The sequence below is a fragment of the Xyrauchen texanus genome, chromosome 1, assembly GCF_025860055.1.
Source record: "Xyrauchen texanus isolate HMW12.3.18 chromosome 1, RBS_HiC_50CHRs, whole genome shotgun sequence".
In the NCBI taxonomy this organism is placed as follows: Eukaryota; Metazoa; Chordata; class Actinopteri; order Cypriniformes; family Catostomidae; genus Xyrauchen; species Xyrauchen texanus.
The window spans coordinates 24,019,553-24,033,329 of NC_068276.1; the positions used below are offsets into that span (position 1 = coordinate 24,019,553).

A 13,777-nucleotide genomic window follows, 5' to 3' on the forward strand; every position below is an offset into this window, starting at 1 on the left:
ACAACAAACCCAGCGCGAGAGAGTCGTGACCAAATTACTCTTTTGAATCGGGTCTTTTTCATGAATCACCGGAAAGGAATTGAGGGTTTGAACTCAAGAGCTCAGGTTGGCACTTTGAATCAGATTCACTTTCTCAGTGAATCAGCCGACAGTTTGCTCACAACTGGGAGTGCAGATATTTCAAAATAAGAGTCCCATGCCTATTTTGGGCTTCTTTATAGTGAAGAGTCCTGTATTCTGTACCACTTTTTTTTCTTCTGGTAATTTATGTTTGGAATTGGAGTAGCACAAAACACGGCATCTGGGATTTCATTGAGTTTACATTTTTTTAGTCTCTGTGTCTGGGCCATCCAGTAACAGTATCTACAACAATTTAAATATATATATACATATAATCAAGCTTTTTACACTTAGGACCTTTTTCACAGTTTCCACCTTTTTTAGCAGTGTAAATCTGACAAACATTTATGATTTTTTTTTTTTGTGTGTGTAATATTGAGTGTACATTTTATAACATTATGCTTTGTGGTATATTACCCTGGAATCAGTTTTTAAAACATAATTACCACAGCTGTGAGGGGGTTTCTATTACAGCTGCTGAGAGAGTGAAAGTAAATTTGACATCTTCTCCCATCTGACTTAATCCACCACTCTCTCTTTTTTCTTCTGAAAAGTCATTCAAATGTAATAGTGGATTTTTTCTTTTGCTCTTGGAGCAAATTGGTAAATGAAAATAAGATTTGCTGTGGTCTCCCATTCACTCTCATTCACCGCTGTCGAAGTTTACCCTGCAAAATTTACTTCTGTGTTCCAAAACCCGGAGTGTGAAAAAGGTCTATTGAGGGACTTGTACACCACTATTACACAAGGAGTAAACATTCATTAATGCTCAAGAAAACAACAAACATATATGCATAATATACTTTTATGTAATAATCTGTAATGTAGATTCTGAACAGCAGTACTAAATAAAAAATATATATATTTTATCTCTTGTATTTGCATAAATGATGAAAGGTGTATGAACATTTATGAGAAAAAAGGGAATGCAAACTTATTTTCTCAACTATGTATACAGTTTATTAAAACTTTGATTAATTATCAGCTTCAGCTGTCATACTTTTCTTCAGCTTTCTAACTTGTTTCTGAACAGCAATCTAAATCGAGCAATTCTGTGATTTGGTGACTAAAAACAGCCATTTGGCTCCTTAATATTTTAAGTTATTTTTTTTAGTCTGGAACCCTGTCACTATGCAAATTAGTCTCATTGTAGATTGCGCTGCATTCACAAAAGTTACCTGCTGTGATTTATATTGCACTATTACCGCTAAATGAAACTAGGCAGTAGAATTAATTTTATTTGAAAGAGACGTTGTGAACATTTTCAACCGATCATATCAGCATTAAGTAATCATCAAATGATGGAGAAGACAATTATAACCTGGCATATATCCAGATTGCTCTATTACTGGCAGCATTTTATTCTTAGTCAATCTGCCCCTATGACATATATAACCTCATAGGATGATAAATTAGAAATATGTCAGCACTGTTTTACATTACCAGTAGCATACTGCATGCTCACATTATTTCCACTGACATGGCTCAGAGCAGGTCTCAGACTTACACACAGAAGGCAGAGCTTTCCTCCACATGCCAACTGCCAGGAGGCAGAAATGACAGAAATTACAATGTGCTATTTCTGTATCTGATATTATGTTTAGGTAGCACTGGCTGCTTTTGCTTGGATACATATTAAGGGATTCATTCATGTCAGTCCCAGCTTAAATATGAGCATTTTATTGTGAGGGAACACTGTGTGCTTAATTATGTGTTATTTACTAAATACTGTCATCTTAATACAGCCAATTTGCTATTTGGTAATTAGGGCTGTTTAAAGTTTATAACTGGGTTGTTTCTGGTAGACAGAATGCAGCTGTTTTCAGAAGCTGTTCTGACAATCCATCGGAAGACGTCATGCAGCTCTTCAAATCAGTATGACAGGCTCAGATTCTCTCAAAAGGTGCTGGTTCTGCCTGCAGCTAATGACTGCTGTAAGCTAAAGAAAGGCATTGCAGCCCAATAATGGGGGAAAACTGCTTTCCCTAACAACTGTAATGGAATCAACATAATGTATAGCTTGGTTGCTCAGTCCTGTGCCTCATTTTAAGAAGCCTTTGCACTCCAAATATGTGCTTAGTGTGAAATGTTTAATCTGTCAGATCCCAATTCATGCAATATGCATGACTGTAAATCCCACCCAGATCTGCACTGACCTTTCTTATCTGCTGAGAATGAGAGTGTGTTGTCATGGGAAGAGAAAGCATGTGACTGATGTAAGGACATAGACAGAGAACAGGATGTGCATCTTGTATGCACTAATTCATGTAGGATCTCTGAAATGCTTTTGACATTAAAACCATTCTATTTTCTTACCTCACATGGCTGCAGTGTTGAAGTAGCAGTTAAAGACTAGAAAAGATTAATTTCAAACAGTTTGTTTAGTTTCAAGGGGCCCTGTCAAAAGAGGGTTAGTGAGCAACAGGCCAAAAAAGACCCTTTTTCAATGACTTTTTGCTGGGTAGTAGGCTACATTTGTAAGATTATGAATTGGTGATGTTGCTAAGGCTTCACTTAGAGATAGAGCACCCCATTATGTAATCGTCTTGATTTTTGGTGGATTATTTATAACATACTACTTCAGCCAATATGCTGTACTGTCAGTGAACACATGTATTGTGTTCCTTGTTAAAGGGATAGTTCACCAAAAAAATGAAAATTATTGCATCATTTACTCACCCTCATAAAATCCTAGAAATATTTCACTTTCTTTCTTCTGTGGAACACAAACAAAGATTTTTTGAAGAAAATCTCCACTCTGTAGGTCCATACAATTCAAGTGGATTCAAACTTTGAATCTCCAAAAAGCACAAAGGCAGCATAAAAGTAATTAATATGACTCCATTGGTTGAATCAGTCCCTGTGTCCCAAACCACACCCTATCCGCCCTATTATTTCCGGTAGAGTTTCACAGTGCAGGTACGTGAACACTTTTTCAGTTAATATTGCCCATAATCCCTTTGGAAAAGGAGAAGGAGTTTGGACCGTTCACTTCAGAATTACAATTGTCATATGCCAGCTTGGCTTGTCTAAATGGGCAGGAGTGGCAGAGCCTCACCTAAATATTCATCCACTTGAAAACATAGATCCATACTATAAACAGACAATAATGTTATTTGTTACCCCATAAATGTGTTCAAAATGCTGACATATGCATTTAAAATCAGAAAGAAAAAGTTTTTATTATTTAAGTTGTAATGTAGCTGAAATAGGTAGCACTCAGTGGAAGATCTGTCCCACCAATATCTGTGGTCACGAGCCACATGGCGGTGAGACCACAAGAAAATCTTCACTTCATCGTGTTTTTACAACATAAAACATTAAACGTTAATTAAGTTTGATTGAAAGCTGTGAAGAGAAACTACTTTGTTTTCGCTGTAGGACGAAGACACTGATCGGCTCCTTAAAACTACACTATGTAACTTTTGGCCCTCTAACGGTTAAAAAATAAAACTCCATGTATCTTGTGGAATAATTTTTTTTGGTTGTGCTTCGGAACTGCTCCTCTGCATGGATGATGTGGTTGGAGGCACTGTGTACACATGGATACAGGATATCTTATCAGAGCAAATGGACGAATAAATAACGAAAGAAAGGAAAAGACAGTGTAACACAATTCAATGGAAAGGAGGAGATGAGAACCAGCTTGATAATATAAATGCTATTTTAATGATAAACTTAACCAAAAGACAAATATACAATTTACTCACCGGTTCTCCAATATGCCGTAGCCTGGTCCTCGGCCACTCCTCCACCCTCTAGCAAATGACAGCCACGCCTCCCTGGGCAGATCGGAGGCAGTTCTCCGGCCCCTGGTGAACAGAACTCATTTATAGATTGTCATTGTTACAACCAGTGGTCAACATAATTTCAAGACTCACATGTCTCACTTGGCAAGCCAAGGATGGAATTTGACCACAGTTTGTTTCATTGCTCTCAATGTGCTTACACAGGATTTATATAATATTTGATCAATAAAATGTATATCAAAGTGGATTGACTCTAACCCTAAACCCAAATTAGGAATATAAATTCTGCGCAATTTGTTGTCACACTGTCATTTAACAATTGGTGTTATGCTGCTTTTGAAATATTTAATGATGTACGAACCTCTGAATAAAGTCCAGTGCCGCCTCTTCCTGGTACTGCACATTGAATACATAGTAGCAGCCAAACAGGACAGCTAATGCTGATGAAAAATCGGTTTGCTCCTGCAGCTGGATGATGACTCTGTCCTCCATAGTTAGCATCCATGTTTTTGCTTGGAGAACAGAATCCTTTGTAACAAACACATCACAGCAGATTTTTAGTATTGTTACAGGCTAAAGCTGGTGTTGTACAGACCCACCATCTGATGATAATCTCAGCCATAGTATCAATTAATTCAATCATTTTAATAGCCTTAACAAGTGCAATCACCTTGGGAAGCTGGGAATAGAGAAGCCTCTCTCTACATCTACTTGAGTTGCAGTGACCTAAGTGCTGCAATTAACAAAAAGTAGGAAGAAATTAATAAAATATATAGAGAACATACTTGTGTGTTTTTTTTTTTTACAATACTTTCTAGGCTCCTCTGTAGAGGTTATGCTTATATGTCACTATGTGTTATATCTTGGGATACTACCCCTTGACCAGTATGTCTGCCTATCTTGCAATTCACAGTTAAATTCTATAACAGGCTGTAAAGGACCTCCTCCAAGGGACGACACTTGACACAGCGGCTCAGAGGTGAGGTTCTTTATTCTCTTGTAATTACAACGTGCACAGAGCACTTTTAAACAGTCAGTTTTGACCACACACAAACACAGTAATTGGTATGCCACTCTCTCCCCCATGGAGGCCCTCTGGCTGCCTTTTATGCCGCTCTCCCCGTGCTCACTGAAATTAGAGACAGGTGTTAGACATAATCTAGCTCAGGTGTAAGCGCCCTTACCGCTTTCTCTCTCGGACAGGCGCTTGACCACGCCCCGCTGCCACATACCCCCACCGCCCGACTCAGGCGGGGCACCATCCGGCCTGTCTACCACTCCCCATTTCTGGAGAGGAAGTCAGCGACAGCCATCTGCACCCCGGTCTGTGGACCACCTTGAATTTAAAGGGCTGGAGGGCCAGATACCAGCGGGTGATCCGGGCGTTAGTATCTTTCATGCGATGGAGCCACTGCAGTGGGATGTGATCCGAGCAGAGGGTGAAGGCCCGCCCCAGCAGGTAGTAGCGGAGGGTGAGGACTGCCCACTTGATGGCCAAACACTCCTTTTCCACGGTGCTGTACTTAGTCTCCCTTAAGGAGAGCTTACGGCTAATGTACAGCACCGGGCTCCTCCCCTCCACCACCTGCGAGTACGGCCCCCAGCCCTCTGTCTGAAGCGTCTGTCTGCAAAATAAAAGGGAGAGAAGTCAGGTGCATGAAGAAGCGGCCCCCACAAAGTCGCGGCTTTAATCTGCATAAGCGCCTGTTGGCACTGCTCCGACCATTGGACGGATCTGGAGCCCCCTTTTTAGTGAGGTCAGTCAGCGGGCTGGTGGCGTCCGAATAATTAGGCACAAATCTCCTATAATAGCCAGCCAGCCCCAGGAACTGCCTCACCCCCTTTTTGGTCTTGGGTCTAGGGCAAGTCGCATGTCGCCCGTGGTTTTGTCAATTTGGGGACGCACCTGGCCATGACCCAAGTGGAACCCCAGATACCGTACCTCCACACGTCAATCGCACTTCTTAGGGTTTGCCGTGAGCCCGCCCGCCGCAGCGATCTCAGGGCGGCCCTCAGATGTTGCATGTGCCGCTGCCAATCATTGCTGTAAATGATAATATCATCCAAATAGGCAGCGGCGTATGCGGCGTGCGCTCTGAGGATCCGATCCATGAGTCAGCTGAAGCGTGGCTGGTGCTCCAAACAAACCGAAAGGAAGCGTCACAAATTGGTGTAATCCAAGCGGCGTAGTGAAGGCTGTTTTCTCACGGGACATTGGTGTCAAGGGGATCTGCCAATAACCCTTTGTTAAATCCAAGGTCGAATAAAATCGAGCAGTACCTAACCGATCGAGCAGTTCATCAACACGGGGCATTGAGTGCGCGTCAAATTTAGACACAGCGTTAACTTTTCTGTAATCCACACAGAATCGAACAGACCCATCACTCTTGGGAACAAGAACAACCGGGCTGGACCAATCACTGTGGGATTCCTCTATTACGCCCATATCAAGCATCGCATCTAATTCCTCCGAACATATTATCTTATTATGTTCGGATAGCGATAGAGGCGACAACGCACCACAGCGCCCGGCTCGGTCTCGATGTGGTGCTGTATGATGTCTGTTCGGCCCGGTAGAGGGAAAACACATCCGCAAATTCCTTTTGTAATTCGGAAACCTCTGTGAGTTGCCGCGGTGAGAGTTGGTCTCCACAAGTAACCGGAGTGTTAAGATTGTAGTTTTTGTTTACCTCCGGTCCGAGCTCCGCCCTCTCGGAACTACCGTGGCCAGCGTCACAGAGGCCGCCTCCTCCCTCCATAATTTCAGGAGGTTGAGGTGATAGATTTGGCGTGCGCCCCTCTATCGGTACGTTTAACTTCATAATCGAGATCCCCTACTGCGTCGTGTGACCTCAAAGGGTCCTTGCCACTTGGCGAGTAATTTAGAGCTTCGATGTTGGGAGTAATACTGAGTACCTTATCTCCGGTGTAAATTCCGTAGCCGAGCACCCCTGTCATACAGCCGGCGTTGGCGTTCTTGAGCTTGGAGCAAATTCTCCTGTGTTAGTTAAGCCCCAGTGTGTGGAGTTTTGCTCTAAGATCGAGAACGAACTGAATTTCATTTTGCTATTAGAAGGTCCCTCCTCCCACGCTCATGGATGACATCCAGGACACCGCGGGCGTCGCCCGTACAGCAGCTCAAGCGGGGAGAACCCTGTGGAGGCTTGTGGGACCTCTCGTACTGCAAACAACAGGGGTCTAGCCACTTATCCCAATTTCTAGCGTCATCGTGTATGCGAACTTCACGAATCATGTTCTTGGCGTTTTATTAAATGCGTTCCACTAGGCCATCAGTCTGCGGATGGTAGCGCTAGTCGTGAATCGATTTAATGCCCAAGAGCTCGTAAAGTTTGCGAAGTGTTACGTGACATAAAAGTCGGTGCCTTGATCGGTGAGGATTTCTTTCGGAATCCCCACCGGGAGATTATCTTGAAGAGTGCCCCTGCAACACTACGTGCGGAGATGTTGCTCAGAGGCACTGCTTCTGGATATCGGCGTCGCGTAATCCACTAGGACTAACGCGGCGATGTCCGGCGTGCTGACCGTTCTAATGGCCCGGCGAGGTCCATCCCAATTCTTTCGAAGGGGACCTCGATTAATGGTAGAGAGCGCAATGGCGCTTTTGGGGTGGCGGTGGGTTTACCAACTGACATTCACGACGCGCCGCACACCACCTCGCGGGCGTCACCGCCAATGCCCGGCCAATAGAAATGGGCTATTAGGCGGAGAAGTGTTTTCCGTTCCCCTAGGTGACCGGCCATAGGATTATAGTGAGCGCCTGGAAAACCATTTCCGGCGGCTCCGTGGAATCAATAATTGTGTTACTTCCTCCTTTGTTTGAGCGTCCTGCGTCACTCTATATAACCGATCTCTAATCATGGCAAAATATGGGTATGCAATGGCGATGCCCGGCCTGAGCTGTTGACCATCAATTACTCTCACTTGGTCAAGAGCATGTTTAAGGGTTTCAGTCCCGTGACTGCTCTAGAGGAAGTCCCCATCAGAGAATTCCCTGAGAGGAGGGCGGCCACCTCGCCCCTTCCCTCGTCATTCGAGCAGCCGAGGGCGGCCCGGCTCCGCCTCCCTGCCAAAGCATCGCACACCGCACACCTCTTTATGCAGGACCCATCCGCACAAATACCCTCTAAAACATCTTTAAAATTCGACCAATCGGTACCCAAGATTAGCGGATGGGTGAGTGAGGAACTAACCGCTGCCTCCACACTATGTTTTTTTCCCTGCATTTAATCGCCAAAGTCACCATGGGATACTTGTGAACATCCCCATGCACACACCTCACCCTCACCAGTTTAGCTAAACTCAAAGCCCGGGTTGAACCAAGCGTTGGTGAATGGTGGTCTGATTGCAGCCGGTATCCAGCAAAGCTTGGTAAATACCCCCGATCCTTACCGAATCCGGTATGCTCCAGCCCGATAGGGGCAGCCTGCGGGACGTCGGAGACCGCACCACCGTCCCCACCTCCATCAGCGGACACTGATCCCGGAAGTGGTCCGGGTCCCCGCACCTCCAACAGGCCGGCCCAGGCGTTGCGGCCGCACTTGTGCTGGCGGGCGCCCCCACCTGAGGGGGAGAGCGGCTGAAAGACGGGGAATGGGAGGGTACATTCTCCCAAGGCCGGGAAGCTGGTCTCTGGAACCCCACGAGCAGAGACCGCCGACAGGCGTCCCGGAGCCGTTGAGCAAACGCGAACGGGCGATCGGACTTCTCTAACTTCATGCCTCGGAAGAGCTGGCGATTCTCTTCCGGGCTCCGACCGACCCATTGCAGAATGGCCCTCTTCAGGTCAGAGTAAACCAGGAGATTTGTCGCCGGTAGTTGTTGTGCCTAGAGTTGAGCTTCCCCAGACAGGAGAGGAATTAGGCGGGCTGCCCACTGTTCGGGCGGCCAGCCCCAGATTTCTGCCGTCCGCTCAAACAAGTCGAGGAAGGCCTCAGGATCATCTGCTGCCCCCATCTTCTGTAACGTGGGCGGGGGAAGCGTAGCGCGGGTGTCCGGGGTCGCGGCTGTGGCCGGCTCCGTCTCCTGGCTGAGGAGGCTCCGGATGGCGAGCCGGTCCTCTGCCTGAGCCCGCATGATCTCGAAAAACTGGCGATCTTTGTCCTGCCGGAGCTCAAGCAGGGATTGCTGGTGGCCTTGATGCAGCGTCGCGAGGGACTGGAGGACTTCTGCCAGCTGGGAGGACTCTATGGGGCGACTTTGCTCCATGCTTGGAACGTAACTTTCCCGGGTTTTGGCACCAGTGTAAAGGACCTCCTCCAAGGGACGACACTTGACACAGCGGCTCAGAGGTGAGGTTCTTTATTCTCTTGTAATTACAACGTGCACAGAGCACTTTTAAACAGTCAGTTTTGACCACACACAAACACAGTAATTGGTATGCCACTCTCTCCCCCATGGAGGCCCTCTGGCTGCCTTTTATGCCGCTCTCCCGTGCTCACTGAAATTAGAGACAGGTGTTAGACATAATCTAGCTCAGGTGTAAGCGCCCTTACCGCTTTCCTCTCTCGGACGGGCGCTTGACCACGCCCCGCTGCCACACAGGCTTATTACCTGTAAAGTTGATTTTTGAATGATGCAATAAACTGGAGCCTCAAATGCATGACACATGTATAAAAAACAGGAATAGTCTTTGAAATGTCAAACTATAATCCTAATTACAATCAATATTCTCTAGAAACAGCTGTTCAAATTAACATTAATACTTACATCAGCCAGAAGAAAGAGTGAATGAATCCTCCCTCTCTCTGAAGTATGTCATTGTGGTAATCATAGATGAAAACTGCAAGGTCAAGTAGAAGTTTTCTAGAATTAGTCAGGTTTGTATTTTAATATGGTGGTAAAACCTGGAAAGCCTTCACACAGATAAATGACATTGTTTGCACATAAATAGCATGGTCATTTTTACAGTAACCGCTAACTAGTTGCTCGATAAATATCAACCACAAAACATAATTGTAAAGCGGACCAAGGAAGGGACGGGAACAGACGTCAGCTTAAGGGGTAAGCTTTATTTTTTCAGTTTAATTAATTTAATTTTCACACACACACACACACACACACACACACACACACACACACACACACGTAATCTCTGCTGTGTTGTCAGCCTCCGGATGCTCTGTGGCTGCTGGCTTTTATCCGCTCTCCTCACGCTACTGCAATTAGAGACAGGTGTTAGACATAATTTAGCTCAGGTGTGAGCGCCCTTACCGCTTTTCTCTCCCGGACGGGCGCTTGACCACGCCCCCGCTGCCACAATAATGTTATGAGAGGCTGCTGATTTAATGGCAACGGTTTATTTGCCAGTTTCTTTATCTTTTGTTTGTCTGATTAACTTACCGTTATGACGGGAAACATCAGAAAAGACAAAAGACACCTCCAATCTGGGAATCGAACACGATACTGACCACAACCTTGAAAATAAAAAAAATGCACTTGAAAATACTGTCTCATAAAATCATAATAATAATAATAAACTCCGTTTGAACATTGGTGTTGCCAAACACTCTTTCCCCTTCTGTCGCTCTCTCCACATTGTGTCGGAGAAGCGACACAAGCGGTCTCTCTTGAGCGCCGATATATGCCTCTGTTCTATGAAAAAAGGGCAATGAGAAGTTGGCAGACGGTATTTGCATATCCCGCCCCCGGACATATGGGCATTTAAGTGGGGCAAATACGGGAGTTCATTCAGAAAATTTCGAGCTCATTCAGAAGGCTTTCTCCTTCGTGCACGGCTGTGCATTCTTGCTCCTGGGTGCTTCGACAGCGCAGACAAACTCAGAAAGAGTTTCTTCAAAAGAGTGATTTTATTTAAAGAGTAATTTCCTCTAAAAGAGCAAAACACAGCGGCGTTGAACGTCCTTTTCAGGACGTGTCTTTCTCAAAATGCCTTTCCGCCCCTGTGTTGTTTCTGGATGCGGTAGAGTGCTCTCCGCTTCAGACGGCCACAGGTGTTGTCTCTTGTGTTTGGGCAGCGATCACACCGAGGCTGCGTTTGTGGATGGTTCATGTTCTCACTGCGAGAACATGATCATGACAACGTTGTGGTCGCGGCTTGCTTTCAACAGCCACTCCAGTCGCCCCCCGCGTTGCTCCTTCTTCCCACGGGATTGAGGACGATGCGGTTGGCGATGGAGGCGATTTGGGGATGGCAGCAGGTGCAGTTCTTACGTTTGCAGGTAAGAACACCTGCCCGCTCCTGTATCAGCAGTTCACGTACACGGCTCAGTGCATGGCATGATTGAAGTGGGACCCCTAGTGTCGCTTCTCCGACACAATGTGGAGAGAGCGATTGAAGGGGAACGTCTAGGTTACATATGTAACCTCCGTTCCCCGATGGAGGGAACGAGACGTTGTGTCTTCTCCGCCATGTCGCTGAGCCGAGCCACTGTTGTGGCCGGACCATTTCCGGCTCCTCAGAAAAATCCTGAATGAACTCCCGTATTTGCCCTGCTTAAATGCACATATGTCCGTGGGCGGGATATGCAAATACCATCTGCCAACTTCTCATTGGCCTGTTTTCATAGAACAGAGGCATATATCGGCGCTCAAGAGAGACCCCTAGTGTCGCTTCTCCGACACAACATCTCGTTCCCTCCATCGGGACGTTAGATGTTAGTATTTCACATTATCTATTTACGTTAAGTTAAACAATCCTCCTCCTCCTGGTTAGCTAACGTTAAAGCGGCAGAGGAACACATAAAAGTTGTGTTTCTCTGTGTAACTAAGGGTTTCTTCAGCTAATTTATTTGATATTAACTTATTCACCAGTTGATAATATCACCGTTATGACGGCAATCACTGACAACTCCTAGCCAACAGCCAAAAAAACGGGCGCCAAAAGACAAAAAGATACTGTTAATAAAACACTCTTTAATCAGGTGACTCACGTTAGTATGCTGTTAACATTACAAGTCAAAACATTTGAAAATATCTCCATTTTATATAATTAAATATAATAATACAAACAATATACTAAACTTTTTGATGAATCACCGTTGTAAAATGTCATTCTTTTCCACAGTATTGAAAAGAATATTTGAAAAGAAATCTCCCTTGCCATTGGTCAGTTTTTTTTTTGTGGGCAGGTTCACTACTGTAAATGGATTTACAGTACAGAAAATTACTATAGAATTACAATAATGACCATATATTTTCCCATAATCCTTTGCTATTTTCAGTAATGTACTGTATACACATTTTACAGTATCTTGCTGTACGTATTCAAAAATCAAGTTACAGTGTATGATCAGAATAAATAAAAATTCCTAAAAATAAAATAAAAATCAAAGAAAAACATACCTGACAATAAGAAATTCAAATTGCAGTGACCTGATAGAAACTACACACAGTTAACTGTGTGGGATCATCTGACTACAGTGAACCTCAAGCTTTGGGCCAGCTTTCTTAAATATCCAGACAGAATAAACATTGTGCACCAAATGGTATTATCCTTTGAACAATGAGAATTTGGGGGTGAATGGGTTCTTGGCTTCCTGGGGTTTAACCTTATTAATATACAGGCAAGGAGGGGGATAGACCTCCAGAAGTCTTGGTGTTCCATGTGGGCATGTGCTGGGTTGGCACCATCCTTACACAGGCATCCATTATGAATCTTGGAAAATATTTTGTGTTTAGGAAAAAGATGGATAGAATGAACATAAATTTATATTAAGTAAGAGGTAGTATGCAGTTTAATCTTACATGCTATGTTTGCTGAGGTTTGTAGTGGTACAGGGTAGGAGCCATATATGTCCTTGGCAAGTTACAGTGCATGTGGGAACTCAAGTGTTCCAGTGAGGCTAGTAATGGAAGGACGAGATGAGTGCTTGAGAATGGCTGAAGCAGCAGACTGTATTGGTCTTGGAGGGCAATTAGAGGTGGTAATGGCTAAGAGTCATTCACAGGACTGAAAGCCATAAAGTTAAAGCTGTTTGTTAGACTGTAAGTCCTTAACCTCAAACCTTGGTACTGTTTTCCATACAGCAAGACCTTGTTGGGGGTGAGTGGGTTTTTGATGTTGCATGCTGTCCTGCAGCACTTTGTCTGATAACTTTCCTGCTGTGATTAAAGGCTGCAAGCCAAGGATAATAGCCTGGACGGTCTTGACAGTCACCACTTGATCGACCTTCTGTGAAGTAGATTTTCAAATATTCTCTTGACCATGGTTTCTCAAACCAATTACTCCTTACATAACCCAGAGCTGTTCACAAACTGGGTTTAATTGCCCAATTAAGTGAAGAACTACATTACCCACAATACTGAGGTGAGATCCACCAATCAAATAACTGTTACTATGGAAACGGATTACCGCAACTGTGACCAACCCATTTGCATAAAGCATTGTGAATGTCATAATCAAATCACACTCTCTATCAACTGCAGTTGTGCAAGTGATTTTGTGTATATTTGAAAGTTACGAATAAACCTCTAATATGTCATATTTTATACTTTAAGTGAATAGTTTTATGTTGAGGAAAAAGGTGAGGTTCACACTGATATGAACACTGGACAATCAACAATACCAATGTGTAGTGTCTCCTCCTCAGGTCCACATTCATCTCTTTTATTTTACCAGTCTTCAGGGAAAGGTTCCATTACTAGGTCAGCCACTTCCATCCTGATTCATCATTCCAGTTATTGTGGCGTCATCAGCCAACTAGAAACTGGTATTTAAATGGTTGTTGTGGGTAAATTTGTAGTGTTTTATTGCTTGGACCTTTTTATTCATGTTTTGTGTTTCAACATTTTTGTTATCTACTGCAAATTGAAAATCTGATATAGGCAATCATCTTAAAATTTCAGCACCTTTCCCAAATTATTCCTGGATTAATTCAGCAATGTTTACAGATTTACTACTCATGGCAAATGTATTACCTCACATTTTA

General features: G+C 44.2%; 1 protein-coding gene across 7 annotated transcripts in view; it reads left to right on the forward strand.

Moving 5' to 3' along the window:
* LOC127630762 (tumor protein p53-inducible protein 11-like) overlaps nucleotides 1-13,777 on the forward strand; it is a 78,457-nt gene that overhangs the window by 29,165 nt on the left and 35,515 nt on the right. For 2 of the 7 annotated variants that reach the window (XR_007968902.1, XM_052108561.1), the window contains exon 1: nucleotides 8,340-9,178. The exons of 4 other annotated variants lie outside the window; for them this stretch is intronic. Coding sequence is in view for 1 of the 3 variants with exons in the window: in XM_052108561.1 (XP_051964521.1) it covers nucleotides 9,027-9,178 (152 nt within the window). In the remaining 2 variants the exon portion in view is untranslated. Of the gene's footprint in view, nucleotides 1-4,782; nucleotides 4,849-8,339; nucleotides 9,179-13,777 lie in introns of those variants that run through there. One more of the 7 variants, XM_052108855.1, reaches the window with a different exon arrangement.